General features: G+C 41.0%; 1 protein-coding gene across 2 annotated transcripts in view; it reads left to right on the forward strand.

Moving 5' to 3' along the window:
- The window catches only part of abcd3a (ATP-binding cassette, sub-family D (ALD), member 3a), a 61,080-nt gene extending 52,892 nt beyond the window's left edge, over nucleotides 1-8,188 (forward strand). For both annotated transcript variants that reach the window (XM_076761241.1, XM_076761242.1), the window contains exons 21-23: nucleotides 3,036-3,140; nucleotides 4,640-4,696; nucleotides 5,600-8,188. In XM_076761241.1, the coding sequence (XP_076617356.1) occupies nucleotides 3,036-3,140; nucleotides 4,640-4,696; nucleotides 5,600-5,677 (240 nt within the window). In that variant the 3' untranslated portion in view covers nucleotides 5,678-8,188. The remainder of the gene's footprint in view (nucleotides 1-3,035; nucleotides 3,141-4,639; nucleotides 4,697-5,599) is intronic.
- The last annotated feature ends 8,490 nt before the right edge of the window (nucleotides 8,189-16,678 follow it).

Below are 16,678 nucleotides of genomic sequence, written 5' to 3' on the forward strand. Positions count from 1 at the left end.
GAGGCTAACCAACTCAGTAGGATACCACCAGCTAACAACACCTCACTCTCCTCATTTCCCATGTCACAGAGGAGCAAGTCTCCAACCTTCTGCTCGACTCTACCCTTACTACCTGTCCATTAGATCCAATACTCTTCAGCCTCCTACAGGCCATCTTGCCCAGACTTATACCTGCTGTCACCCACGTGATCAACTCCTCAGTTACAACGGGTGTGTTCCCCACTGCTTTTAAACAAGCTCAAGTTACCCTACTGCTAAAGAAACCTACACTCAACCCATCTCAAATTACAGGCCGGTTTCACTCCTCACTTTCCTTTCCAATACTCTTGAGCGCACGGCCTTCAATCAAGTCTCTGAATTCCTTTCTGAGAATAACCTGCAGTGTACGGAGACTGCGCTCTTATCTGTAGTGGAAACACTGCGATCAGCTAGAGCTAATGGTCAGTCCTCTGTTCTACTATTACTAGACCTATCAGCTGCCTTTGACACTGTTAACCACCAAATCCTCCTCTCCACACTCACTGAACTTGGCTTCTCAGGATCTGCTCTCTGCTGGTTTGAGTCCTAGCTCTCAGGGAGATCCTTTGCAGTGTCTTGGAGGGGAGAAGTGTCTAAATCCCACTGTTTGTCCACAGGGGTGTCTCAAGGGTCAGTGCTTGGACCCCTTCTCTTTTCAATATACACTACTTGGTGCAGTCATCCGCTAACATGGGTTTTCATACCATTCATATGCTGACGATACCCAGCTCCTCCTTTCATTCCCGCCAGATGACCCCTCAGTCTCCGCAGGGATATTTGCAAGCCTCACTGAATTCTCAGCATGGATGAAGGAACTTCAGCTTAACCTGTCAAAGACTGAGCTCCTTGTCATCCTGGCCAGTCCCTCTATACAACAGCAGATCAGTATCCAGCTTGACTCAGCTCTGCTCACTCCCGCAAAATCTGCCAGAATCTTGGGTGTCACGATTGATGACCGATTTGCCCTGTACAGCATCAGGAAGATCAGACCCTACCTGTCTGAGCATGCAACACAACTCCTAGTGCAAGCGCTGGTACTATAACACCTCGACTGTTGTAATTCCTTACTGGCATGGCTCCCAGCATGCTCGCCAAAACCCTTGCAGATGATCCAGAATGCGGCAGCACACCTGGTCTTCAGCCAGCCCAAAAGAGCACATGTCACTCCGGTATTCATATCCCTCCACTGGCTCCCAGTTCCTGCCCACATTAAGTATAAGTCCTTGATGCTTGCCTTCAAAACCTAATATAATGGTTTGGTCAACATGCTCTAAAGTTAACAAAATGAACATGAAAAAGTTAATTACCACAATTACAAGGGTGAGTTTTTCAGCCTATAACTTAGCTTAACATCCTTGCTTGATGTCTGAAGTGGCTAGGTTGAAAGACAGGGTTAGCCTAACCTACTTAGTTAGGTTGATTTCGCCAAGTCTCAAGGTTTTGACATCAAAACTGTTTGGTTTTTTTTGTTCTTGTTACCTTGTTTATGAGTTCTTGTTCTGTATTTGCATGAAAATAAATGAACTGATATCAGTCTGTATAGGAGTTATAAATATAATTTCACCTCTACAATAACAACAGATTGATGGCCTTCTTACTCTTAAAATAGCACAATGTTATCAAACCAAAATTTGACTCTGATAGAGCCAATATGCAAACTGAGCAGAAACAAACAAGTATTATGTTTAACTTTGTTTTCTTACTTGTGGGTGGAAAGGACTCCTTTTGAGATGATACATTATAATGTACGTGTGGCTGGATCAATGTTAAGTCACTGATAATGAAACGTTTAATTCTGTTTTCATTTTCAGGTCGTTAGAAAATTGCATTTTCATATTCAGTTTGTCCAGTTGAGAAGTTATGACATGTAAACGTGAATGCAATACACTGGGGATGCGACTTTGCTTATTGCATTTCAATATTGTTCACTTGAGAGCAGGTTGTCTTGAAATGTCATTTCAATTCAATTTTACTTATATATTGCCAAATCAAACAGACAAACAGAAATTGTCTCAGAACGCTTTCCATGTGGAGCAGGTCATGACCATACTTGTAATCTGCAGAGACCCAACAATCCTCTCATGAGCTGGGAGTTGGCAACAGTGGTGAGGAAAAATGTCCTTGTATCAGGCAATACTTTGAGCAGAACCTGGCACTGTGGATCATGTGTCAGTATGTGAAAATGAAATAGTAAATAAAAAAAAAAGAAACTGACAAATGCAAAGCAGCTTACAAATGCTTGACGACGGTCAACTACACTACAGGAAACACATCAAACATGAGAAGCCATTTGGCACAACACTACACAGAAAAGCTCAAAACACAAGAACAACAATGCGTCAGCCAGGCCAAAGGAGCGTGAAAGAAGCGTTTGGAGCCCTGCTTCCCCATAACGGTCTGAGAGCTGAGGAAATTACAAGATGTATTGGCGAATATAAAGACTTAAGGCCATATTCTGTGGTCGAGAACGATACATGTCAGGGATTTATCAACACATTGGAGCTAAAGTGTACAATTCCATCAAGATCACACTTAAGTTGTACAGTGACATCAGCTCTGTACCAAGAGACAGAAACTTAAGAGTAAATAACCACAAGGGTGGACTTGACAAGCTACTCAGAGCTATATTAGAGTCAGCTCATGTTATGACGAACGAAAGTGAAATGAAAAGTTTTGTCCTACAGATGCAGCCTCTTTTCCAATCACACGCTGGATGTGATGGAGGTGATGGCTAGTTACTTTTATTTTATTTTATGAAAGAAAGAAAGCACTTTAAGTTAAAAACTTTATATTGTTGTAGTATTGGTCCGTGAGTTTTTGTTTGTTTTTGTGAGTGTCTCAGTGTCTCACTTTTGTTTTTTTGTTTTTAACCCCTGACCTGTTTGCATCCTTGAAAATGCTGAAATTTATGGTTAGGTATTATACATAGTAGTGTCATTCTACTGCTTGTGGTATTGATTTTGGTTGTCAATGATGAATAATTCATCATGAGTTTGTCTGTCTGTTGATGTATGTAGATGGCCAGACTGTTCTACCACAAGCCCCAGTTTGCCATTCTGGATGAGTGCACCAGTGCAGTGAGTGTAGATGTGGAGGATTACATCTACAGCCACTGCAGGACGGTACGATTCAATTACACATCATACACACAAACATAGAACATCTCTGGAAAAACATGGTTTACGCCCGGTCTCAGCTGGGAAAAGTACCTAAACACATCATCTGCAAACACACCATCCTTGTCAGTGAGCAATAAAAAATGACTGTTAAGTGCCAACAGATTACCTCCTGTCGTGTTACATATTCTCTGCCATTGCATGAGGAATGGCTGTCTGTTATTGCTCAGTGAAGCCAACAGACAAACCAAAGCAAAATGTCTGTGGCAGAACATACAGTGAAAAATTAGAACAGTCAAAGAAGACTTTTTACACCAGCTTTTCAGGTAGAAGTAACTAGTAATATTTTGTCAATGAAAAATGGCTTTAAGTACAACTGGTAAATACTTCATAATGGAAGCCCTATAAGACAATCCACAGTATTCTAAAACATTTTGCAAATGCAGAAAATGAACAAAAACATGCTAAAATACTGTTCTTTAAAACGTTTTTCCTTGAAGCTGCAGTAGGTAAGATCGAGAAGAGAGCAGACTGAAAATTTGAACCAACACAAGTTCCACGTCACTCTCCCTCCCTCTCCGCTGCACTCATGTCCTGCCTCCAAGCCCCTCCTCCCTGCGGTGTCTGCGCAGCTGCCGTGACAACCAGTAACGTTACCCTTAGCATTGGAAACAAGCTAACTCTGCCCAGCCGCTACATCACAGTGGCTAACGTACCGTATGCGCTGTGGAGTGTTACTGTAACAATCGCCATATTAGCTCTATGGTTATTTGTTGTCTTAGCCGTGTATGCTGTTGTTGGCAGCGGCGGTATGGGCAGTTTCTCCTTTGCAGTTGGCTGTTGCTCCGTCATAGCTTTCACTAGCCTCCTGATGCCGCTCACAGAGCTGTTTGACTGAGCAGCAGATGGCAGCATGAGCGGAGTAGTGATTGACAGATGTCAGACACTCCCTCAGACGCTCCTCTGGCTCTTATTGGTTGTTTTGTGTCGGGCGCGGTGGATTCTTGCAAATCACAGTAGGAGCAGTAGGTGGGACCAATTGAGCTGTTTTTTGTTTTGTTTTTTTTTTCCCCACAGATTACATCTTTCATGTACTGCTGTCCGGGCATAGGGACAGTGTTAGCAAGTTTTAGCAAAAAAAAAATAAATAAATAATACTTTTATACAAGTTACCTACTGCAGCTTAAACCCCTGTTGCCCTTTTTGAGCACCCAATCACCTTTCTCTCCTTTACCATTTGTAATTGCCTGACTTTCCTCTTGAGTTTAGGACAATTAAGCAGTGTTACTGTGCACAGTACAACTTGGCAGCACACTATGTTAGAGGGCAGTTGAGGTTGCCACCATTTATAGAATCTGTGTGCTGATTCAAATGTCTCAGGATTAATGCATTAATAACTGCTTAATATTGCAGTGACTCACATCCTGTGGGTAGAGTTTTTAAGGTTTTTAATTTGTTGAACTGGTATTGAGTCTAGTACTATTTGTGTTTTCTTTGTTCCACAGGTGGGCATCACCTTGTTCACAGTGTCTCACAGAAAGTCTCTGTGGAAGCACCACAAGGTAAGGGCTGAATGTCATATCTCCTCTGGTAACTTCAAATGAAATCCTCAGATTTCCGCAGCCACATTTACTGTTTTTTCACTGCAGTCTGTTGTATTTGTCACAAATGTTTCCTTCTGAGCAGATTTTTTGAAGTATAGTTTTACCTGTTGTATACAGAACAGGATAATGGCATGGAAAGCAACAAGCTTTTATAACCCTAGCCTTGTGTCAAAATAACACATCTGTCAGCGCTCTGCATGCTTGTTATTTAAAGTTCATCCAGTGTGTCATTGATCATGTCTAAAGTCAAAAGTGAAAAGCTTGCTATCTTGCACCAAGTTCAACACATGAAAAGTGAAAGTACTTAGAAAAAAAGAAGGAAAATGAAAGCTTTTGCACCTCCACACACCTGACCAATCTCTGTAAAATGTGGGTGGTTGTAGAAGAGTGTGTTTCAGAAACATATCGAAATTGTTGGACAAGCTCTTGAGGTGTACTGAGGCCCCAACTGCAATGGGAGGGGCAATGGTGATAATATATTTTGTAGATAGCAGAGCCAAGCAGCACAATGCCCTCCCTGTTTCTTCATTCTCATTTCTGTGCATTTCATTGTTCTCAGCCCCATTGCTGACAGCTTGTGGGATTGGCTAAGCCATTCTGTTGATGTCTCTGTATAGTTTATTTTTTTCTCTGTTAAGTTCTTTTATATTGAACATTTTTATCTATGTGCACTAGACACACTATATGGAGACTGTGACTGAGCATTTCACTCTATGGTATGATTGTGTATATGACAAATACAGGTTGCACAAATTGTTTGCCCGACAGATATGCATCGACAGATTTCAATGTCTGTTTTAGCTGTTTTGGACTTGATGTCTTCTTTCTTTCTATCTTTCTTTTTTAATTTCTGTCATGAAGTATTATCTCCACATGGATGGGAGGGGGAACTACGAGTTCAAGCCCATCACAGAAGAAACTGTAGAGTTTGGCTCATAACTGACTGCTGATGTTGGCCACAAATGCACTTCTCTGATAAAACCAGTCCATTAATTCTTTGCACTCAAGACAGAAGTTATAGCTAAAACTAGAAACAATTTTTAATGATTTGTTTTCTCTTATTTAAAGCATCACTAGTGTAATCATTAATTTGTCCAGTGTGATTATAAAAAACTTCTTTATATTGCCATGTTCCAAGTTATGTTAACACATGTAAGAGACGTTTGAATGAAGGTGACAGTATACTATACTGTTTTAATCATCTCTACACATGCTTGTAATAGTAGCAGAGGTTAGCCTGTAGATATGAGCTACAGTGGCCTTTGAGGCATCATATCTCACAATGAACTGTGTCCTGCACAGAATACTACTGTATGCATGCATTACGTCATGCTTCCAAGATGTACACTCACCAGTGATGCTCCTGGCTGAATTGTAGGTTTCTCATTAAAGTTAAAACTTTCCACAGCTGACAGAAGTTGACAGCAGCTGAGGCTGGCAATCACTGAAAGCTTAAAAAAGCCATAGTAATGCAGTAAAACAATAAGGTTTTTTTTTATTGTGACTGTTATTTCCAATGAAACCAACCTCCAGATATTAAGTTGTTAGCATATGAAGACATCGAAACCATTGTGATGAGAAAACAAGTTTGATTATCTTCAGAAATTGTTTAAATCAGTATCTTTGGAAAACTGGCTTTAAAGACTATAAATGAGCACCAGTTGTTATCTAGATCATGCAAAAATTAAGATGATCACATGATAAAAGGCCTAAAAAATAGGCAACCATAGCTGCTCTCTGCCTCTGTAGCTACAGTATAAAGAGTGCTCACTAGAACCAAATTAACTTTTTCAGACCCAGCTGCTTGAAATGGAGGTTTTGAAGTGCTTACAATTTAACGTAGCACCAAGCCTTTTGCGTAAAATCTGAATATTCTGCTGGAGGACAGCTGTTGTTAGTGTTACTGAGGGTCCTGCAAGGTAGCCCTAATCCACCATCACCCTACGTACATATCACTGTCTTCTTTGGCTGTCAGAGGGAACAGGAACATGTCAGTGACTCGTTCAGGCCTTCAGAATAGTGTAGAAAAACATGAACTCACCAGAGGGAAGATTGTCTCCTAAGAGACACATAAAAAAAATTTGACCAAAAGATGACTTAGGCTGATACTACTGGTGATGACCCTACATATATGTTCAACAGTGCTGGTGTAGGAACACAGGCTGATGCAAGGAAGACATCTGCCACTACCGGCAGCATTCAGCTCCAGTGATTTTGTATTTTGAACATTTCTCATGTAACAAAAGCCGGAATGCCTAAAATGTTTGTGTGATTTCCAGCAAGGACCCTCAAGTATGATGGTCCCGCATCAGGTCTAGCTGCTAGGGTGCTATGGACTAGAGGCCTGGTTACACCAGCATTAAAATGGTCACATTTTGGAACAAAATTAGTTCATTGCTCAACTTCATCAGACTTGTTTACCAAGTTGTTGTGGAAGTATGGAGCTTTGTGGGGAACCAAATGGAGGAGCATACAAAAAAGTAGGAAGCCATAAGATATTAACCATGTTGCTTCATCAAGTTTTAGATAACCTTCTTCCACAATAAACGTACTACATGGTCAGCAACTGAAAAAACTGCCCTTAATGAATTTTTTTTGGGAGAAATCTTGAATGACTTTTGCAGTGCCACTCTCTGTTCTGACCAGGCTTTAAGCTACAAGGTCATGGACTGACTAATGATTAAACATTTTACTAGCAAAAAGGTCTGATAAAGAGAAATCACTTCAGAATTTATCTTCAGCTCCAACAGTAAATGAATTTGTTTGCTAAACATCAGCTTTTGCCTTTCTAGCCCCTGTTGTTATTTTAGATGAAAGTTGTGAGATCAACTCTATTTACTCTTGGGGTTGAGCTGTAGTTCATGAGACATAACTCAATAAGGACACATAACACAATGAAATTTAATTTACTGTTTAAGTTAAAAAGGTTCAGCTCCACTACCACCCCCCCACCCCAATTTCCATTGGTCTGTGGACCCATTTTATCTGATTTATTGACGACATGGCGTCTGCACTGAACATCAAGAATCATTATTAGAAATCAGAAATCAGAAATTATTAGACATTTCTCTTCTGATTAAAATGTCATTATAAACCATGCTATTTATGAAATTCTGTTAACATTTAATACATATTTTGTTGGTGGTGGCTTTTGAAGTTTTTGAATTTTGGATGATTAAGTTGATGAAACATTTTACATGAGCTCTGTGATGCAGGGGTTTAGATGTAACTTGCAATGATGACTTTTGTCGTTTGATGACTTCTATGTGAATATGCAGCTCCTTCCCCAGCCCCTGTGCCATTATTCAACTCTCTGTTTTGTCACTCTTATACTACTGTATCTTTATTTTGAAAATATAAGAACTAGCCTCACCAATACCCCTGATTTTATATGTATAATGATGCTGTTATGATCTCAGTCTGCATTAAAAAAAACTATAGGAGTAATTCATTTTCATTGTTTTTCTTTTGTGAGTGAGTGTGCGAATGAGGTAACTGTAGACAGTGTTGTCAAGATGAGGCTTCCCCTGTGTGAGGGAATTTTCTATCACAGGCCTTCTATACAGTTAGGTGCCCAAAGGTCTCAAGGTTGGACAACACAGAGACATGTTAACATAATATATAGAGACCATCCTAGCAGACAGCAGATAGGAAGTCTCTCCCCCGTTCTTACTACGGAGGTAGCCAAGGTCTTATAGATAAACTGTAGAGATACAGACCAGACCAATTCTAGGGGGATTGCTCAAGTTCAAATTTTAATAAGGGATTAGGTCAAAGTGTCTTCAGTTAGAGGGTTGGAGGTCAGTGCATACGTACGTACGGTAGGAGCTCTTGTTTGGCTATCCTTTAGAGTACCACAAATGTAGAAGGTAAGTATAGAATATCCGTAATAGGGAATAGTTCAAGGAGTAGAAAGGAAAACATGTGACAGTGAGGGTATTAATACACCCCATTTGAAAGGACATCTTCAGAATTTGGTGTGGCACTGCCTTGGTTCACTTGTGGAAATTGTGTTGCTCATCAACTTCTCCTAGATGCATCAAGCCTGCAATAAATACTTCTGCATAAGACATCTGAAGTCTTCTGGTGAACTCCTTCCTTCAACTCACAAGAATTTCCACCACACCCTGTGGTTAACCTATTATGCCAAAGGTTACTGTCCTGTGACTGCAGGAGCCTGGACTTCACTCAAAGCCAGACTGTTTACATTTTTAGTATTGGACTTTAAACATTTAGTGAGGTGTATTTCAAACAGGATTGTTTGTTATAGTTTCAGTGAAAGTCATGAAATACCAGATCACTGAAGCAATTCAGTCTTGTATGCCTTGCTAGGGCTCTGGCAAGGCAAGGTATGCCTTGTCAGGGCTCTGGTACTTCCCTCAGCTTTATAAAAAAAAAAAAATGCCCAGACCAGTCTTCTATTAAACTGTGTTACAACCTACATTTCATTGCCGACTAACTGGTAATCAGTTTAGTGCTCTTTTATCTTTTATTTGAAAACAACAACTTTTTGATATAAACAAAGTGAAATGACTTTTCAAAATTCTTATAAACAATTATACATGGATGGAAGAGTTGTCATTCATTTTCTAGTAAAAGCCGAGTACTGCGGTGTTTTCCAGACAAAGACTTTCAGTGTAGCAATATTAAGTTGTATGAAATTAAATCAGATGTTAAAAATAGGCTGTGCAAAAATTTGGGCACCCGTGTCATTTTGTTGATTTGAGTACCTTTAACTACTTATCACTGATTAATTGGAACACAGAATTGGTTTGATGAGCTCATTAAGCATTAAGCATTCCTTAGGGAGGACTGGAGGAGAGAGAAGCTCGACTATTAAGAATTGAGTTGTCAGTTAAACTGTTTTCATGGAGATGCTAATTCTTTCTTTACAGCTCCACACCAGAGGAAGGCGTTGAAACCTTCTGAATGGACAATCTGCAGACCTCAAGAACTAGGTAGTACTGACAAGTCGTAAATCAGACATTCCTGTAGCAAACTGTTTTGTGTGTCTGTGTGCTTTTATTTCTACCACATCAGGATAATGCAAACGATAAATTTGATTCAACTTTTGATGTTCCCACAGCACTAAACTCATAATTTGTATGGCATCAATGTTTTTTTTTCCGTGTTTCTAGCTAGTAAAATGACAAAACTATGATCTTGACTCTCATAAGCATCTTGATCTGAGTTTCTACCATGGAGCCATACTGCCATCTAGAGATTAGTAGCTAGTAACTAGTAGTAGTGATGGTTTTAGGTACTTGACATAAGACAGTTCTAATTAGTAGTGCTTAATTTCAGCAAATATAATCTGCCTTTCCTTGTTTCTTTGTTTTATTAGTTAGTTGTATTATCATATACGTTCGTATTGAAGAATGTTGTCATTAATCAACCAAATGTGTCTGATGCATGTATATCAGTGTCAACATACATGTTGTGAACAATGTTGAAATGTAATTGAAAAAATTGACCATTTAGACTATGTGATTGACCATAGTAAGAAGCAGATGAGTCCATCACACGCAATAATTAGTTAATGTTTTCTCTCTATAGAATGAAATCACAGCGTTCACCTGTCAATCATTCTAAGGGCCTGATTTACTAAGATCCCAAATAAAGAGCGCTAAATTGCGTGCGCACATGGATAGATTGCGCGCGCTGCCTGTTTGGGGCTTGCGGCTGATTTACAAAGATTAACAGCGCAATTGACTACAGGTGCAAAAGTAGTTGAGCCCTCCCTATTTAAATGAGGATTTTGCGTGAGTTTTTGCGCATTCACCATGGCGAATGCAAGCGAGGAGACTCCACGGAAGCGCAAGAGCAAATTTGAACCCATGGAATTGGAGGTGCTGGTACAGGAGTCAAACAAGCACATTGCTGAGTTACAACAAAGGAATTTGACCGTCACAAGGAGGAACGCAATATGGGGGGCAATCTGTGAGAAGGTTAATGCCGTGGGGACTCCTCCTTGTGACTGGATCCAAATCAGCTCCTACTTCACGGAGAAGCTCCAAAATGGCATCGCCGGATAACCGATATGTCTCTATTATTTTTCTTCGGGCATTCCAAAAAGAGTGACACGATCAGAAAAGATGCGTTCTCTCCGTTGCCTGTCCTGCCTACGCCGCCTCCTTGCAACAATGACCGCAGCCATCTGCGCGCACGGCTGTGCCAGGTAGCCTAAGACATGACGTTCAAACGTGCTAAATATGGATGCAAAAATAATCAGCGCAATTAGTTTCAGGTTTGGTAAATCACATTGCGTGCGCAAAATGATTCTATTTGCATCTACTCCGCCCAATATTTTTGCGCGTTCTGGCTGGCACGCCTATATTGCATATTCATGAAGGCAGAAGCGCAAAACGAGTAGCGCGTGTTATTATGCCCGATTGACAGACGCAATCCTCGGTGCGCCCGGTTGGTAGATCAGCATCATCATCTCTTTGCGCGTGCTGTCGCTTTTGCGCACGTTTTTACGCACGCAAAGCTTAAGTAAATCAGGCCCTAAGTGCGCGAAGGTCTGGTCATCACAGACACGCCGGGAGTGCCAAAGATATATGTCCCGCAGACCTTGGCGTCCTCTCAGTTGTTAGTTTGTTTTTCACTTTGCTTTGTTCTTCGTATACTTCACGTCTAGTTGTTTTACTCTTCTCTTCAGAAAAACTTTTTTTTCTAGTTCTGCATAACTTTTGCAAAGTTAAATCCTAATCACGTGCGGCACGGTGGCGCAGCAGGTAGTGCGCGTGCCTCACAGCAAGAAGGTTGCTGGTTCGAACCCTGGGTCGGGCAGGGCCTTTCTGTGTGAAGTTTGCATGTTCTTCCCGTGCATGCGTGGGTTCTCTCCGGCTTCCTCCCACAGACCAAAAACATGCTCATTAGGTTAATTAATCCGTAGGTGTGAGTGTGTGAGTTGTCTGTCTGTGTGTCTGTGTATGTAGCCCTGCGATCGGCTGGCGACCGGTTCAGGGTGCACCCCGCCTCTCGCCCATTGCTAGCTGGGATAGGCTCCAGCCCCCCGCAACCCCGAAATGGGATGCGCGGGTAAAGAAGATGAATGAGTGAATGAAAGCCTAATCACGTTATAATATTTTTGTAGATATTTTCAACCGGCCATCAAAAGTACTCTCAACTTAATTATTAATCGAGAAGTTTTGCCATACGGTTGTCAACCTCTTTGGACTGAAGTCCTGCAGCCAGCCTCAACCCATCTCTCTGGGTCAAATAACCATCGAAATACTCGTCTGTTACGAACACCGAAGGCCTCGGCCCTGAAGCATCTCTGTCCAACACTGGCCCTCCACCGCGGTTTGACTGGTTCCCCCCGTTGGGCCGCAGCGCAGATCAGAGCCGACAGTCTAGGGCCCCCTCCCTTGGTTGCAGTTCGGGACAGGCTGTCATCGGAGTGCCGCTGGCACAGAAGTAGGCATTTTCCGCGCTGCTTTGAAGAAAGAGTTGGTGTCGTAGGCTATAACAACCTCAATTTTCATTAGACTCGCTTAGTCATTAGTTCAAGAAATTAACACTACATTCGCGTCCACATTTTTCCTCAAAACTACTTCTCACTATTGCCAAACTCATTCTTTTTATTATTTTGCTATAACTTCTTCATCCAATTGTTTGTGTTATATCACATAATCCATATTATTTGTCGTATTATTCATCATTCATATCCATTCTCATCATTTTGTCAAAGAAATAATACTTTTCATTGAAGTCGTTGTCAGACATTGTCGTTTTGAGCTGGTAATGGACGATCAGTGTATTGAGAGCTTACGCTTCAGATGATTGGACTGATCTTCCATTAATTCGTTAATTATTATTAAATCAGCATTAAAAGAAAAGAATAAATAAAATCCTTCTGAGCTGAGGAATGTTGGTGCTCCTTCTTATATTAACGAGTACAAACATTAAACCCAAAGGTTTAATGACCTAATTCCCCTACATCTTTGACTCTCCTCTGAAGAGTGGCGACATGGGGGCTTTTAAATCAGGTACAATCATGTTTGTGGGCAAAACACAAATATTATGTAGGACTAATTAAAGGAGCCAAACAGGTTGTGATCACACCAAAATCCTCGTACAGGCCATGCAAAAATCAATATCCTTTGAAAAAAGATGCAGTTGAGGGTATCAAACCAGTATTTGAATCCCTCCTTGAAGCATAAGTAATCATTCCATCCACATCTCGTGTGCAAACAGCAGTCTTTCCTGTAAAGAAAATCAGGGATGCTGGACAACCTGATGAGTGGAGATTTGTACAGGATCTGCAAGCAGCAAATGTAGCAGTCCATGCACGTGGACTGGCAAATGCATTTTTCAGTATCCCAGTGGATAAAGACAGCCAATTTTGGTTTGCATTTCTATTTGGATCCAAAATGTACACTTTCTCACGACTGTCAAAGTTACACTGAATCTCCAACCATTTTTAATGCAGCCTTAAAAGACAACCTAGATTCACTCAGCTTATCAGCTGGCAGTGCTCCTTTGCAATATGTGAATGACCTCATGATTTGTTCTCCCACAAAAGAAGCATGTGTACGAGACACACTTGCTCTCCTGAACCATCTAGCTGATAACGGCCACAAGGCCAGCTTGTCAAAGCTTCAGTTTGTTTCTAAACAAGTCACTTTACTGGGTCATGTGATCACAGCAGAGGGCAAAACCCTCTCAACCAAACGAATTGAAGCAATCCAAAACATCCCACAGCCTGAAACAAAGAAACAACTTATAAGTCTTTTAGGAATTACGTCATATTGCAGACAGTGGATCCCAACTATGCAGAAATTGAGACAACATTAAAAGACAAAGTCATGGACACCTGAGGCAGTAAAAGCCTTGACATTGCAATCTCCTCCGACATTAGGGCTTCCACATTGCACCAAACCATCCACACAGACTGTTGACGAATGGGGTGGGTACATGACTTCAATACTAGCGCAAGACCATCAGGGACGACAGAGACCTGAAGCCTATTTCTCAGCAAAACTTGACTCAGTTGCCGCAGGACTCCCTACATGTTTCAGAACTGTGGCAGCTGCTGAAAGAGCTGTGATAGTATGTGACATTGTAGGCTACGCTGATCTCACTCTACTGGTACCACATGCTGTTTCAATGCTTGAATAGAAAACCTCTCACCTGTCAACAGCAAGGTGGCTCAGATACAACACAATTCTGCTTGACATGCCTAACACCGCTGTGGTGGAAATTCTTGTGAGCTGAAGGAGGGAGTTCACCAGGAGACTTCAGATGTCTTAGGCAGAAGTATTTATTGCAGGCTTGATGCATCAAGGAGAAGTTGATGAGCAACACAATGTCCACAAGTGAACCAAGGTAGTGCCACACCAAACTCTGAAGATGTCTTTTCTAATGGGGTGTATAAATACCCATACCTACGTATGCCCTGACATCCAACCCTCTAACCGAGGACACCTTTTACCTAATTCCTTTAAAATGAGACCTCAAGCATTCTTCCTCGAATCGGTCCGGTATCTGTCTGTACAGTTTATCTATAAGACCTTGGCTACCTCTCTAGTAACATCAGGAGAAGAGAATTCCTGTCTGATGTAGGGGAATTACCTCTAAATTAATGTTACATTCGTTAATATTTGCCGGGCACCAACCTTCCTCAGCTAAGAAGGATTTTGTATATCATATCTTGTAATGCTGATGTAGTGAACGAATGAACCAACAGTAGATCAGTCTGATAATCTAAGGCGTAAACTCTCAGTACAGGGATTGCTTATATCCAGCTCAAAAGGACACCGTCTGACAACAACTTGTATGCAAAAGATTATTTATTAAACACAATAATAAAATGAATATGAATCATGAATAATACAACAGATTATATCGATGAGGTAAATTAACACAAACACTGCACAGAGGAACTTATGGCAAGAGAATGGTGAAATGAGTTTGGCGATAGTGAGAAGTAGGTTTTTAAAGGAAAATGGGGACGCGAATATGAAGTTAATTTGTTGAATGAACAATTTAGAGAATTTAAACAAATTGACGATATCTCAACCTCACGGACCAACTCTTATTCAAAACCGCTTAAATATGCCTACTTTGTCAGCGACGTTCCTGTAGATGTCTGCCCCGAACTAACACGAAGAGGCTCCGATTCGTAGTCCGTCACTCTGGCCCGTACAGCAGTCTGCCGGACGAATCAAGCGAACCACTGATGAGAGATGGTGCTGGACAGGGATGTCTCGGGAGCTGAGGGTCTTCGGTGTCGGTTACAGACGAGGAACGGCTTCTGATGGTTCTTTAACCCGGACCAGCGGGTCAGCAGCAGGCTATAGGTCTTCGGTGTGGTCAGTTAGTTGTTGGCCGTTTGGCAAGGCTTTTGATTACTAATAATAAGATTGAGAAACTCTTCGATGGCCGGTCGAAAATGTCTTCAAAATTATTATCGTATGACTAGACTTTAACAACAAAAATAGGAATTATGCAGCTTGGCATGGCAAGCAAAAATGAAAGTTTCACGAAGATTAGAAAAGTGCGTTTTCTGCAGAATTAAATCAGGCCACTCTGTGTAGTTGTGAGCAGCAACAAAAAGACTGAGAAAACGACGGAGCGGAAAATTACTTGAAAACTAAAGAACAGAACTTAACACAAACTAAGACAAAACGAGACAAAAGAAAAACGAGACTAGAAGAAAGAAAGACAAACTAGGACTGAAGTCCGCTATGTGCGACTAACTTTATCATCGCTCAAGGGCGTGTCTAATCAATAGGACGTCACGCATGTAGGATGGTTCGCAGACGCGCAACGTGATTTCATTCCACAGAGCGAGAATTAATTAATGATTCATACGAGGGCTCATCTGCTTCTCACTATGGTCAATCGAATATATTTTAAATGATCAATTTTCAATGGCACTTCAACAATGACATGCGTGTTCACTACATGCGTTAGACAATTCTTATGAATAACGACAACATTAAACAATGAACATGGTAACATTTTCTAATACTAATCCTAATAAACATGATGACTAAGGGTATAACAACTTTAATATGATGAAGGAATAAAGAAGGGCAGACTATATTTGCCTAAATGATTATCGCTATTATGGTTTCTTATTAATAAATGTCTTTCGCTAAGCACATTCAACCTAACCGCTTTGAACCTCTAGATGGCAGTATGGCTACATGGTAGAAAATCAGAGAAAACCTTTGAAGTAGTTAAATTCACAGTTTCGTCATCCTGTAAGTTAGAAAAACCAGGAAAGCATTGTTATTGTACAGATCACGAGCTTAGCAATGTAATAACGTCTATGGTTAAATCAAACATTGAGATTTGGTTAATTTGGTAGGTTAAGCAAAAAGGCACACAGACATACAGAACAGTTTGCTTCAGGAATGTTTAATTTACAACCCATCAGCATTATCTGGTTTGAAGATTCCTTTGAGACATGGCATTCGTCCATCCAGGCAGTTTTATTGTCCTTAACTCCCATGGGCTATCAAGAAAGAGTTAGCACCTCCATGAGAACGTCTTGACCAGATGTAAATTAGAAGTAAAAGTGTTATCAGTGACTCTTGTTGCCCTGAAAGGGTGTGAGAAGATGTCTCTAAACCAGACATCCTGTCTCTGCCTGGGTTCACACCTTCCTGTGAACTTTCCAGATGGTCAATAACTCTTAAAAGTCTGATTGTTTTATCACTACACTTCTCCTGAGCAATGCAAAGAGGTGAGAGGAGGGTCAGCTACAGACCAGTTCTGCTACACTGATGTCTGCTAGAATGGCCTCTAAATATTATGTTAATGTGTCTCTGTCTGACATTTCTGTCAACCAACCTTGAGACCTTTGGGCGCCTAACTGTACAGAAGGCCTGTGATGGAAAATTCTCTCACAACCGCTGTTAAAAGATGCAATGTTCTTAACCCTGCAACATTTCTTCCTACACCAGATGATGGACAACCACACGA

The sequence above is a fragment of the Chaetodon auriga genome, chromosome 21 (genome assembly GCF_051107435.1).
Source record: "Chaetodon auriga isolate fChaAug3 chromosome 21, fChaAug3.hap1, whole genome shotgun sequence".
In the NCBI taxonomy this organism is placed as follows: Eukaryota; Metazoa; Chordata; class Actinopteri; order Chaetodontiformes; family Chaetodontidae; genus Chaetodon; species Chaetodon auriga.